The 14442-nt window shown below is 41.0% G+C and overlaps 1 protein-coding gene across 26 annotated transcripts in view; it reads right to left on the bottom strand.

The window, feature by feature from the left end:
* Window positions 1–14442, bottom strand: part of LOC143284031 (E3 ubiquitin-protein ligase MYCBP2-like) — a 151835-nt gene that overhangs the window by 48336 nt on the left and 89057 nt on the right. For all 26 annotated transcript variants that reach the window (XM_076590599.1, XM_076590608.1, XM_076590604.1 and 23 more), the window contains 7 exons: window positions 13220–13267; window positions 11912–12289; window positions 6140–6235; window positions 3354–3648; window positions 2645–2782; window positions 1796–1952; window positions 977–1264 (listed from right to left, as the gene is read on the bottom strand). In XM_076590599.1, the coding sequence (XP_076446714.1) occupies window positions 977–1264; window positions 1796–1952; window positions 2645–2782; window positions 3354–3648; window positions 6140–6235; window positions 11912–12289; window positions 13220–13267 (1400 nt within the window). The remainder of the gene's footprint in view (window positions 1–976; window positions 1265–1795; window positions 1953–2644; window positions 2783–3353; window positions 3649–6139; window positions 6236–11911; window positions 12290–13219; window positions 13268–14442) is intronic.

Here is a 14442-nt window from a genome sequence, read left to right as displayed (position 1 = left end):
GCTGGGAGAGCTGGGCACGATACTTTCCACTATAATCAAATTCTAGCCCAGAAAACAAATAAATAGTAACGAGTGGTAAACTCACTCTGTTCACAAGATACACAACTTCAAGTCAATGCTGCTTATGCTATCAATTCAGCTAGCACACATATAACTGGGAAAGCAGTTGCCTCCTCTGCTGTTCTGATTGTCACATTCATAGACAAAATGACTATCATAATGGATATAGACGTAAGTATGTACATATATACGTATACATACATACATACATACAACACATCAAACACATCAGAAAGTCTGTAAATATTACAGAAGAGACACAAACAACAGCTTATGTCCTGGAGACATGGAAAGGATTTCACCCGAGTTACAAATGCCCCACACTATGAGTCAATACAACAGCAATATACAGTACTTCTTGTTCTTCAACAAAGGTATGACTGGAGATACAATATCTGATTCCAAGAATTTAAAAATCACAATTCAGCAAAGAAAAAACCTTTTCCCTATTTGCCACATTGAAGCAGGTGTTGATGTAATTCAAATACTTGATAATGATGATTGCTGGTAATGTAAGCTTAAAGTTGCTTTCTCATTCCAATGTAAAATCAATGCAGTTAATTGTTCCCTGGCACACTGAATGTGGGAATAATACAGCAACAACAAAACAAAATAAACAAACAAATCAAAGATGGCTTTCAACAAAAAAAAGATGCAGGTAATGAGATGAGAAGAACCACAGAAATCTTGACACCAGAAAGGCAAGGAAACACACACACACACACACACAAACACACACAAAACAACAACAAAACAAACCAAACAAAAGACACACAAAAAAACATGTGCATACACACACACACACACACACACACTCATTCTTACATGAGCCAACATCCCTCTCACTACAGTTTCCAATTCCAAACAACAGAAACAAACAAAAAAACCTCTCCAACACAATGCTCTGACAACACACCTGCGGCTCCAGGTTGAAGCGCACACGTGTTTCATTCAAGTTCCCTTGCCCCAAGCTGCGTCTCTCGCGGCTGTCACGCTTGTCTTTGCTGGAGTCGGTGGCGTGCCTCTGTCGCACACGCTCTGGGGTCTTTGCCTTGCCCTTGACAAACTGGGACATGGCTTTCGTCAGGTCTGGGTGGAACTTGAGGAAGGAGGCGCAGGCCATGGCATCATGCACAATCCCCTCGTGCCACATGAAGGCGGCAAACACCGCTCGCAGACACTCCGCCACTGACGGCGACAGAGCCTGACAGACAGACAACACCATTCAGAATACAATGTAAGGAACAAAAGGAGAAAAAAACCAAGTGAACAACATCATGTCTTTAGATCTGCAACATTTTCTACAAAGCATCGTAAGGAGGGGACTGGGCCCTGTCTTCCTTGTGCCCAGCCCTATGTACAGTGTATGTACACTCACTGCCCCAATAGTCATAAAATCCTATGGGGCCATTAACCATTAAGATATCCTATCAAAACAAATAAATGATATCTGTAGATCAAATCTTAAAACAATGACTGACAAGTCCCTTTTCCCAAATGCTGCAGATACACACATCCTGCTTACCTGAAAAACGAATCTGGAGAATGGCTCCGAAGATGTATGAATGTAGCAATCTGACCTTCAATCATGTGTGTTATGCATCCCCAACTGAACACTCTGACCAACATTATTCACACACGCAAAACAAACTTCCATCAGGCTGACTCTGTTTCCATATGGAAACCAAATCACAGGAAACCAACCAAACAGAACACGGTTTGTTTTCCAGCCCACCTGCTTGACTGGCTCCCGAGCACGGTCCAGGATCAAGGAGGCAGAGGAGGATCGTGCCCTCATGAACGGAGCATCTCTTGCAGAAGGGGAGGATGCTCTTTCACGCTTACTGCGCAGTTGCCTGCCCCTGTCTTTTCTCCCTGCTTTGGGGGAAAGCCTGTGGAGAAAGCGAATCATGGTAATATTACTTTACAATAAATGTTCTTTTACAGCACACACACACACACACCACACACATACACGGTGTGATTAAAACATGACAATATAAACTAATATTGATTCTAAATTTGTTGTCACAAAAATAAAAGACAAGAGAGCACATTCTTATCACTGCATATTGCAATTATTACCATTTTCTACATCTGGATTGCCCCCTGGTTTATATAACCCACTGAGAATGAAATAAATCTCATATGTCAAGGGTATACAAAAACACACATAAGGTAGCATACACCTAAGTAGTTAGCAAAGACAGAACACTCTGAATCAAAATTAGAATACCTTTCTCATCTCAGACAGCATGTGCATATCAAGCTATCACTGGCTTGTTCTACAAGTAATCAGAAATCAGCAGCAACATAACATCTGATCTCTCTTGAGAGCAAATGTGCATGAATATGCTGAGGCAGGAACACATGCACACACACACAACCATGACTTATGCTTGTAATTCATTCTGCTGTCCCCTTTTTCTTCTTCAAAGGAGAACAAAAGCTATAATCAGAACTGAATGTAATGATTAACTGACTGATATGGTTACTTATATAGTGCCTATCCTGGGTCAGAGACCCAAGCTCTAAGCACTAAACACACACACAGAACATGTCCTCTCATGACAAGACCACACACCTGATAGCCACTTCATCCTTGGGTGATCCTGACCCGATGTTGAAATTGGCTGCCATGGGACTGCCGCCTTCCCCTCTGGGGGGACTGGAACCCAGGCCTCCCAGTTGTGTGCTGGTGAAGGAACCACGACGCCCAGGGCTGTCAAAAACATCACTTTTACACAACCTTTGTTAATGCAGCAGATAAACTTTCCCTCAAAAGTAAGTACTACAAACTGGCATTCTTCTCCTGCCTAAAGTATTCTTTTGTCCCTGTGCTCTTTCGCCCATAAAAAGGGTCTAGGAAGCCTGTCTGTGTAATCTCTTGCAGACAACTTAACTATGCTGCATTCACAGTCTTCTCAAGATGTCGTCTTGAAACTAAATAATCAAAAATTAGGAAAAACAGCCCTGAACAACAAAGAGGTGTTTAAAGCAGCAGTGTTAACATTTACACACCTAATACTTTCCGCGACAACAATCATCACATGAAAAAAATGCATAATATACAGTCAAAGGATGAATCACCAAAACTCTAATCTTTTTCCGCCTGATCCATGAGATCTTCCTAAAAAATTAAAAAGAAAAGGGCTGTGTAAAATCAAGATTAAAATGATCATTCTTTGCTCTCTGCATTAGCCCTCACAAGATGACTCATTACTGAACAAAAAAACAACCCAAAAGAACACACAATTAACTCATGTGTGTGCACCTCTCTTGTAACAGCTCACCTTCCCATGCGCACCGGAGAGCTGAATCGTGGACTGCCCATCCCTCCTGCCCCTCCTCCAAACATCCCTCCGTCTCCGTCTCCCATCCCAACCTCCGCCTTTTGAGAGGACGGCGACAGAGACGAGCGCTCGAAGGACGGTTCTTTCTCCAGCCGTCCCCGGGCACGCCGGGGCATGGGGCTGGACGGGGGGGTCTGGAAAGTCTCGTTTCTCGTCAGGGTGCTCATGGGGGACGGGGAAGTAGAACCTCGACGACTGTCAGAGGACGTGGCTGGGGATGCTGATCGAGATGAACCTGGCAAAGAGAGTGAGCTGGATGATTTCTTCTGGTGACATCTTTTGAAAAATCTACCTAACTGTAATGGGAATAAAATGCAAAATTAAACTGCACTGTCCATGAAATAAAAAACAAAAAAACCTGAATGGTCACCATACATACATACATATATATATATATATATATATATATGTAAATATATATAATCATATATCTGATAAAATGTGAAACATATGCGTCGCACCCGACAAGCTGCTACCCGGTGAAACCCAGTGCTGGCAGGAGAAAAAGGGGTCAACCAGTTGTCAGGTACAACATTTCTCTTTCCCCTTTTATTTTGCTGTGCATTGCATGTGCAACGAGAGCGCAGCAAAGGCTTCGATTGGACGGTGGGCATACTTGATGTATGAGTGACGCTGGATGGAGTTTTCTTTCCACACCCACAAACAGCAACAGATCACTCCCATCCTGGCACTGAGAGAGGAGAGGTTCCTGCCTCATAACCTCTGGTAATGGGTTCATTCCCACAGTTCGGCAACATTTTGTGTAGCACCACTGTGGTCACACAACTGCTGACCAGTGTCAAAGCATTCCTTGGACAAGGGGCCAAGTTATGGCAAATATATGGTCCTCTGTCTCAGTGTTTTCCACAAGCTGTTGAGGTGAGTCCATCGCCATTCATAAATCCTGTAGTTTTTATTCTATTTTATAAAAAATACTTTCCTTCGGATTTATTTAATTAATTACAATTGTTTCAAAATCATTCCCTTTTCACCTCCACCCCCCTTCCTTTTCGTTCGCAATTAGTTTTCATGTTCCGGTTTCGCTGAGATGTACCACTGATATAACTGATTGTAAATAACATCTTGAATTTGTGTTCTAATGATCACTGTTTGTGGTTAGAACTTTTGACAGTATGTTTTCCTCTCAACTATGTTTTATGCCAGTGGTATGTGCGGGTATCTATCACTAGATTATCATTATCTCTGAGAACGGTTTTGCTTCCATATAGGACTAACATTTACTCAAGGTGACAGAAGGGTGTTTTACTTTGTTATTGTTCCTTGACGAATAGTGTATATGTATATGCAGTTAGTGGGCGAGCGTTGGCTTCTTCTGATTTAAACACTTTTGCGTTTATTAGAGCCAGCTTCTTTTCAGCCATGCTGCGCCGGGGGATTGTTTGGCTTCCTTTTCAGCCCGGTGTTGTGTGCATGCATAAGAATCGTGTCATCCCCCTTTTTCTTTTCAGTTGTGGCAATTCCAGAGCAGGGAGGTTACTCCTCCAAACCCCAGTTGTTGTTTTTCAGTTATCTTTCTTTTCAGGTTTGCAGTGGCTAATGATTTTGTGTTTTCCTTCTGGTCGAATGAAGACGGGTGGTTGAATGGAGAACAGATTTGTGTGTGGAGGCCATACTATTTTAACCCTTGCTGGGTCAGCTTTTGGCTTTTGTTTCTGGGATTCACCACTTAGAGACCGAGCTGCTGGGTTAGGCGGGCCGACGACCAAGGAGGTGACGTTGGTGCAAGTTCTGGACCCCCCTTGCCCCCCTACACCATCCTACAACCCACGGTACGATGACCTCCCTATGTAGTCCCAAGTCCAGATTCTCCTGTCCGTCTGAAAGTGTGCAAGATTGAGTGTGTGAGTGTGATTCCCATCTTATATATTATTTAGTAGGTGGGACACAGTATATTTTACAATTTGTTAGTGGGTTAGGAAGGGAAAGGGTGAGGGGCGTTATATTTTGTTTGTCCCCTGTACATGTGTGTGTGAAATAGTTGTGTTTATTATCTTCTCTTTTTTTTTCAAATAAAGCTGTTTTTCTTTTACTCTACTTGTGTACCGAGTTCTCTCTTGACACGAGTGCGGCGTAAGCGCTCATTTTGTTTTGGCTTATCATCGCCTGTCCCTGGTTCCGGAGGCAGGTTGTGACAATATGTCTAAAAACTTGCTGAATAAAAATATTCATGTGACAGAAAGCTACATGTTTTATGTTACTCTGATCTGCTCATTCATTTAGTTATTTGCTGTCAGTATCTGTCACTTCCATCAACACAAATGCGTACACCAATAGTGTATTGTTCTTGCGTTGACTCTTAGTATGGAGCATATATCATGCCCTATATTTGTCTTGGAAGTTAAACAAAATCTTTTCAGTGATGTTCTCTTTCTTCAGCACATGAGCTGTTGTTTGTCTCTTCTGTAATATCTATAGACTTTCTAATCTATTTTTGTCTGTTAACATTCTTTAAGTATCTATATAAGTATATATGCATGTATCTATGCACCTATCTGCGTATCTTTGTATATTTATACCTTCAACCATACATGCACCACAAAAAACAAAAAGAAAAAAAAAACAACTTTTTCATGACATAGTGCTGCCCTCTTCTTCACAATTATCAACAGAACATGGATTTTTTGTGTGTGTGTGTGTGTGCCTCTGTGTGTGTGTTTGTCTGAGTGAGTCTGTGCATGTGTGTGCGAGTGTGAGGTTGAACTGACCAGCTGCTCTAGGACTTGAGCTACGCGAGGACTTCTTTGGTGACCCAGGTGGTGATGGCTGAGGGGTGGGGCCATTGCCGTTGGCGCGACTCTCACCTGTAACACACAAACACACAGACATGCATGCACACACACACACGCATGCACACAAACACAAACACGTTCACTCATGCGTACACGCATGACATACACCCATCCATCCACATGCATGTACAATCACACACAAACGTTCATCCAGCATGTACCCATACATACACACACAACATACATCCACTCATCCGCGCACATGCATACACAGTCACACACAAACACACACATTGCATGCTATAACCTTATTTTGTCTTATCATTTTATGCAATGAAACATAATGTACCAACAGTACGACATTTTTACACAAAATTTTGTTCATTTCAAATGAGTCAACTGCAAAGCTTAAACACATTACATTTAATAAAAAATAATAACCATAACAACCTATACCCTATCCTTTATCAATCCCAAATTAGCAACTCTTTTTCCTACCTTCTGATCTGTACTTTTTTCTTGAAAGAGATGAAATCACCAAAAACACTGTTAAAACTGCTCCTAACATTGACATATACCTCACAGAAACAGATATATTTTTGCATTTCAGTAAGTGCTGCCAGAAAATAAAATCTGCAACTGTAAAATAGAAGTATGCTGGCTACCTGCTGATACAAACAAACAAACAAAAAACTAATTCCAGGTCTTGACTGTCAATTAATGATTTTTGCATTCTCTTCCTGAAAATGTGAAACACCAGTTTTCCAACAGAACAGAAAAAATGATGGGAAAAAAAGGGAAAGAATGACAGGGTCAAGCCACTAAAAAAAAAAAAAAAAAAGAAGTAAATAAATAAATAAAGAGCATGCTTTCTTTACACAAAATAAATTTAGCCTGTTACATCTATGTACATATCTGTGTGTACAAATGTGACCAGACGGATATAGGATATGAAAGAGTGAGAGATAAAGAGACAGACAGGCCATGTAAGTGTATTTGTTGATCAACTACTTTCAATGATGGACAACACAAATATGTTTATGCAAGGAGTGGAAGACAAAAATGCAAAACTTGTAATTCACACTGTTCAAAGTATAACGCTGAAAAATGTCTACGCTGACAAAACTGAGGATTTCCATGTTGGTTAAAAACATTTAACACCAGGCAAGCACCAGACTACAACACACTGGGAGGTTAACTAAGAATATGTATAATTAAAAACACATACAAAAAATTAATAATCTTGTTCAAATCTTGTTGATAAAGTAATGGACAAATATATAAAAAAATTTTTTTTAGAAATCAGCTCGCTCTCACGCATGCACACACACACACACACACGCAAAAACACACGTAAATATATAAACACAAACACACATGCACACAATGACAAGGTGCTCCAGTAAGAATATCTAAAACATTGAAAACACACAGAACAGAACATAAGAGTTTAAAAACTGACAAAGATATCATATTAAAATCATGCAACACAAACTTCAAACTGAAACTTTTTTTCCGTGTGATAATTCAGATACACATTTAAATCATGCCAACAGACCAGTCTGAAGTATGACTGCAGAAAAGGGGAGGTAACACACAAATTAACTGACATGACGTACACCAGTCCAAGTTAAACTGACATTCCCCCCCACCCCCTCCTCTCTCTCTGCAACACACACACAAATTCTGGCTCTCTGTTCTGCACACAACTATAAATACTTCCACGCAAACACACACACACACACACACGCTCATGCACTCATGGACACACACACACACATTTATGCATGCACACACGCATAAGTATATGCACTCACATACACCTGAACAGTTACTGAGCATTCCCTTTCTTGAAAATTTTGAAAAAAAAAAAACAATAAAAAACTAACACAAAAAACCTGTCAATCAAGATTTCAAACTTTGTGACTGATGATTAGTTGCCTGTGATGTATTTTCAATCATTCAGCAACACTGCCCCTCCCCAGACCCTGATGACTGGTTGCAGGGGATGTATTTTCAATCATTCAGCAACACTGCCCCTCCCTAAACCCTGATGACTGGTTGCCTGTGATGTATTTTCAATCATTCAGCAACACTGCCCCTCCCCAGACCCCGATGACTGGTTGCCTGTGATGTATTTTCAATCATTCAGCAACACTGCCCCTCCCTAAACCCTGATGACTGGTTGCAGGGGATGGATTTTCAATCATTCAGCAACACTGCTCCTCCCTGAACCCTGATGACTGGTTGCAGGGGATGTATTTTCAATCATTCAGCAACACTGCCCCTCCCTAAACCCTGATGACTGGTTGCAGGGGATGGATTTTCAATCATTCAGCAACACTGCCCCTCCCTGAACCCTGATGACTGGTTGCAGGGGATGTATTTTCAATCATTCAGCAACACTGCCCCTCCCTAAACCCTGATGACTGGTTGCAGGGGATGGATTTTCAATCATTCAGCAACACTGCCCCTCCCTAAACCCTGATGACTGGTTGCAGGGGATGGATTTTCAATCATTCAGCAACACTGCCCCTCCCTAAACCCTGATGACTGGTTGCAGGGGATGTATTTTCAATCATTCAGCAACACTGCCCCTCCCTAAACCCTGACCCCACTCTACACCCTTTTCATTAAAGCAGTCCAGATGTTTCACACACACTAACACACATGCACACCCACACAACATCAACTGCTATATCAATACATAAGCTAATATTCAGAGACATGAATAAGACATAAAGCATACATGCAACTCTTACTAAGAAAATTATTTCATGACACTGCCTATCACATATGTTTTGTTTTTCTTTTAGACAATGAAGGGAATTATAGGAGAAAAAAACATCAAGTTTTAAAGAAGTCTCTGTTTTATTTCATAAATAATGATGTCAGATTTATTTCATAAACGAGAAAAATCAAACTTTGAGGAAACTTTGAAGCACTAATAATCTAAATCAAATCAAAAGACTAAGATATTAATGCCAGTCATTTAACATTACAAACATGCAGACACAGACACAGACCTTTTCCCCCCCTGACATCTAACTTACAGTGGAATCATGTAAAATCGAATACAACTACACACATACATGTACACGCATGCACACACACACACAATGACATATATAAATGAATGCATGTAATTATTCTTAGAAGGGTAATGTGTGTGAACGTGTACAGTGTGCCTATTCACAAACGTCTCGGTTCTTTTAGCTGAGTGAACTGAGAAAAGTGGGAATGTACAAAAATGTACACAGAATCCAATCCAAACCTACCCTACAGAACCAAAGAGGATTCTACAGAACAGAAACTGGCTATTATACATGGATTGTTTGCTTCATGGAACTCAAATATTAAGAGTGAAGAAGACAGCCCAAGAGTACTAAAAGCCCACAGAGGCTGAGGAAGAATGAACAGAAGAAATAAGGCTAAGGAAATGAACAGAAGGAATAAGACAAGAATACGAAAGAAAATCTAAACACCGAAACAACATCAATATGCCCATAACTCTTCTTCTGGAACACACAGAGAAAAATCAGATAGGAAAAAAAAAACACACACACAAAAAAAAACAGTACAAGACAGTGACTGCTCACTATCTCACTCACCAATCAAAGCGGCCAACTTCTTGGAGTTGGACGGAGGAAAACAACACTTCAAGCTGAAGGAACCAAATCTAGTGAGGGAGACATCACAGGGACTCTCACAATAGACAAAAGCTGACCTTTTCGCCTCTTTCTCATACTTAGCTTTGTCTGCGCAACGTCAAGCAAACGCCAAGCGCCAAGCGTTGAAAGAAAAAACAAAGAACAAAAACAGATGACAATTTACCGTGCAAATGGAAAACATTGAACATACTTTCTGACAAAAAAAGGGCAGGGGGGAAAAACTGAATTAATACAAGAAATAAAAAATAAAATAAAATAAACCCCAGAACACTGAATTCAATACTTTAAAAAAAAAAGAAAAAAAAAGGGGGGCCATTATTCATTACTCAGACCATACTAGCTCTTGGCACCAAAAAAACAACAAAAAAACATTATGACAACTTTTTTTAATTTGTCACGAAGTCTGCAAGGAACCCATCCCTTCTGATTATGACATAACCCTACTGATTACGACTGAAGGACACCCTGTCTGCATACACCATACACACCTAACCTTAGGCATTTTCACTGGATCATGATGATACAGTCCTATTTTGGATATCCAACCATCTGTGATCATATCACACCCCTGGGATACTGGGCTCAACTCTTGGTCTTCATGGGCTTCAACTCCAGCATTCACTCATACGGCTGGAGGGGTTTTGTGTGCATGGCAGGTTTTACCCCCTCACTTGACAGCCATATTCCACTTCTGTGGCTGTGCATGGTGGGTATGTTCCTGATTCTAAAAGCACCATCCAACTCTCACATGGATTACAGCATCTTCACCATCCATATTTGATATTCTGCATGTGTATACACACAAATGGGACTAATGCACTGACACATCTGCACATAATGTTGATGTAAGAGATTCGAAAAAAACCAAAAAAAACCCGACGACGCCTCCCATTCTTTACCCACCAGACAGCGATACTAGAATCAAACCATTAGTCTGAAAGTCCCAACACTTTTAACTACTCAGCTATTGCTTCTGTCACTAAACCTGCCCAGCACCCTCCTACCAAAGACCAGCAACACCCACACACCACAACATGTGACACAGAAAGAGTTCACACCCACTTCACCATGAGACTGAGTCAGAGTCAGTACCTCACTATCTCCAAAAGCAAAAACAGACTGATGAAGCATGAACTACAAAGCACTAACGTGAACGATGAAATCGAACATGAAAATCAGAGTATCAGAAGAAAGAAAACACCAGGAGAATGATCAAGAAGTCTGCGAAAAAAAAGGACTTCCTGGTCTTTCAGAAAGACATGGGGAACTGGACGATTCTAAAATAAAATTTAAAAAAACCCATTTCTTTGTACTTCTGTATTCCCATATTTTCCTTGATTACTACCCCTGCTTTGGATAAACATGTTACACATACACACTCACACATAAATACTGGTCCACTCTTTTGTGGGAGGCATACAGCACAGTAAACTGGAATACTCAGTACAGACAGAAAATAACTGAAGTGCATAACACAACTACAGGGATCACTTTTTACATTTTAGAATTCAAAAGGAATGTAGTAAGTACAGGTTCAAATAAAAAGAAACTTTACACACAAAAATATGACAATGTGCTATTCTACATCCTCTTCAAATGAAACATGGTGCTTACACACAAAAAATGACATGTTCACAAACAATACACACACATTTATCTTTCAATGCTGTTAACATCAAGGTTAGTGTGTTTTTAATACAGATATGACACTCTCAAAAAGCAAAAGTTTCAACTCCAAGCACAAACAGTGTATCTGTGTGTGCTGCATACGTTGTGTGGTGTGGTGAGGTGTGGTGTGGTATGTGTGGTGCATAAGGTGTATGTGGTGGTATGTGTGAGTGTGTGATGTCAGTGGTGTGGTGAGGTGTGGAACGATTTGTGGTGCAGTGTGCTGCATTGTGTTGTGCTTTACTGTGTAGTCCTGTGTGTGCCAGTACGTGCGAGTGAACATGTAAACGTAACCACAAACGCATGCTCAAAACTTGAATGATGATGACAGCAGCAGCAAGAGGACAGTGGTGATGGTGTGTGCTACTGGCAAAGCTAACATCACCACCCCCGACAAAAACCAACTCACCAAGCGCTTTGACCAGCTCTTTGACTGACACACCCTGCAGCTCAGGGGGCAGGTCACGTGGCGCATCTCGCACCGTCAGGCGCGACACCCCAGGATCCGAACCCTTCCTGGCCGCAGAGCCCATCACAGGTGATGCTCGGCCCAGCGGCTGGGTGGCTGGGGTGAAGAAAGGGGTGGACCCGGAGCGAGGCCGCATGACGCTGGCCGTGACGCCAATGCCAGACCCGGCTCCCGCCCCCGAGGCCTCCATCCAGGTGGCGCCCGAGGTGGTGGGCTGGGGAGGGGTGAAGGCTGCCCCGGGACCCATGGAGTTGAACGGCCCCCCACCCATGGGCATCCCGAATGTCGGGACACTGCCCGGAGCGGCAGCGTCTGTGCCTGAGGAAGGTGGTCAAAGATTTAAAAGACTCTTGTCTGTTATCCAGCATGTGTTATGCATAATACTGTGTGTTTTTGAACAGCGCCAACAGCAGTTTTCTGGATAGAAAGCTATATAAGTAATCCATTATCATTATCATGTACAAAGCTTGAGAAAAAACGCTGTCCACAACTATCTTTCACATAGCTAACAAAATAATGGTAGTACCAATACAATTCAGAACGTTTGTGAGAACCACGCAACAAAGAACATAAAGACAAAGCTCTGCAAAATTAGAATCATCATCATCATTTTCGTGTCTTCTGTACAGCTTGACATGACTCATCATTTTCCCATATTCTACAGTGCTAACAATGTTCATCATTTTCCTATCTTCTACAGAGGTAACCCTATTCATTCATCTTCTACTGACAAAGCATTACTCGTCATTTTCCTGTCTTCTACAGAGCTAATGCTACTCATTATTTTCCCATCTTCTACAGAGCATACACTTCATTTTTTCCGGTCTTCTACAGAGCTAATGCTAAACATTGTTTTCCTATCTTCTACAGAGCATACACTTCATTATTTTCATGTCTCCTACAGAGCTAATGCTACTGATCATTTTCCTATCTTCTTCAGAGCATACACTTCATTATTTTTCCTGTCTTCTGCAGAGCTAATTCTACTCATTATTTTCCCATCTTCTACAGAGGAAACACTACTCATTTATCTTCTACACACTACTTGACATGCAGTCAAACATTAGCTCGGCTGGACAGCCTGGTTTTCAATCTCAGCACTGTATCAAATACGTACAGCCATGCGCTGTGTAAGAAAAGCTGACAAAAATCAGATTAATATTACAGCTGATAAACAAAGAATGAGGAGAAAAAAAAAGTTTATTCTAAAATAAACAATACAGTCTAATGTTCGTTCATTTCACATACCAGCAAAGGAAAATGCTGCTGCAGGCATACTCCGGCTTCTGCCAAAACCTGGATAAAAACAAAAGCACGTCTTTTATCCCTGCAAGCATAAGAAAGGCTCTTTATTTTCTGTGACAGTGACAATTAGTCCTGTCCTCAGGGACAAGTACTTAGCTAGAAGAATGGGGGAGGGATTGGGGGAACAGGAAGGCTGAAAGCCGGAGACAATAACACCCTGGATCACAGGAATATCATAAAAGGATGATAATCATCTATCAATGTAATGTTAATGCTCATGCAAGACTGAAGTAATTAAGAACTGATAAAAGATTAGATGCTAAAAAGAGTACCCAAGAAAAATAAAGAATAAAAAAAAAATCAATTAAGTACATAAAATAAACAGATAAATAAATCATGGAACTGCTTCAGGCAAGTTAGAAGAAAATGTCCCCATTTCAGTCTGTATGTGATGAACACACACTATACGAAGTCTGCAATCACTCAGTATGCAAACTCACACACTCACTCACTATGCAAACTCCTCAACCTCTTCTTTCTCCATTTTCAGTACAGATTATTTTTCATCAGTATATGTTTGTTTAAACTGAACCTGATCACACACACACACACACACACACACACACACACTCACACACAGCAAAACCATACAGGCAGCCTCTTTGCCTGTTAACATTATCTGTCACACACACACACACACACACACACACTCACACACAGCAAAACCATACAGGCAGCCTCTTTGCCTGTTAACATTATCTGTCATAACATATCCCCTGCAAAAAAAAAATCAAATGTGGAGAGACTCACAAACAAATGACAGGAAAAAAACAAAATCTCTCAAACAAATACACACACACACACACACACAATCACGTTCTGAACTTAAAATCCTCTTGACAAAACTCACAGTTCTCTGTCAGGGAAAATCAAACAAAATGACTCAGTATTTCAAGAATCACTACAACCTTCCATCTTCACAGCAACATAAAAAAAAAACCCAGTCGTTACAGCAATACATTGTGACTGCACAGCCCCTGTCTGTATTCCATTTGTTTGTAGTCCTCCATTCCCAAGCAGAGGTGAAAAAACAAAAGAATGGTTGAGATGCTTATCTTCGACTATGTTGTCCATGAGGAACAGGGTTTGAATCCCAAGCCCTTTCTCACAAGTTTGACAGGAAAGTCAAATTAAGCATACTGTCATACAGATGAGACGATAAACCA

This window comes from Babylonia areolata, chromosome 7 (assembly GCF_041734735.1).
Source record: "Babylonia areolata isolate BAREFJ2019XMU chromosome 7, ASM4173473v1, whole genome shotgun sequence".
NCBI classification, from domain to species: domain Eukaryota; kingdom Metazoa; phylum Mollusca; class Gastropoda; order Neogastropoda; family Buccinidae; genus Babylonia; species Babylonia areolata.
This window is presented reverse-complemented; position numbering and strand designations above follow the sequence as displayed.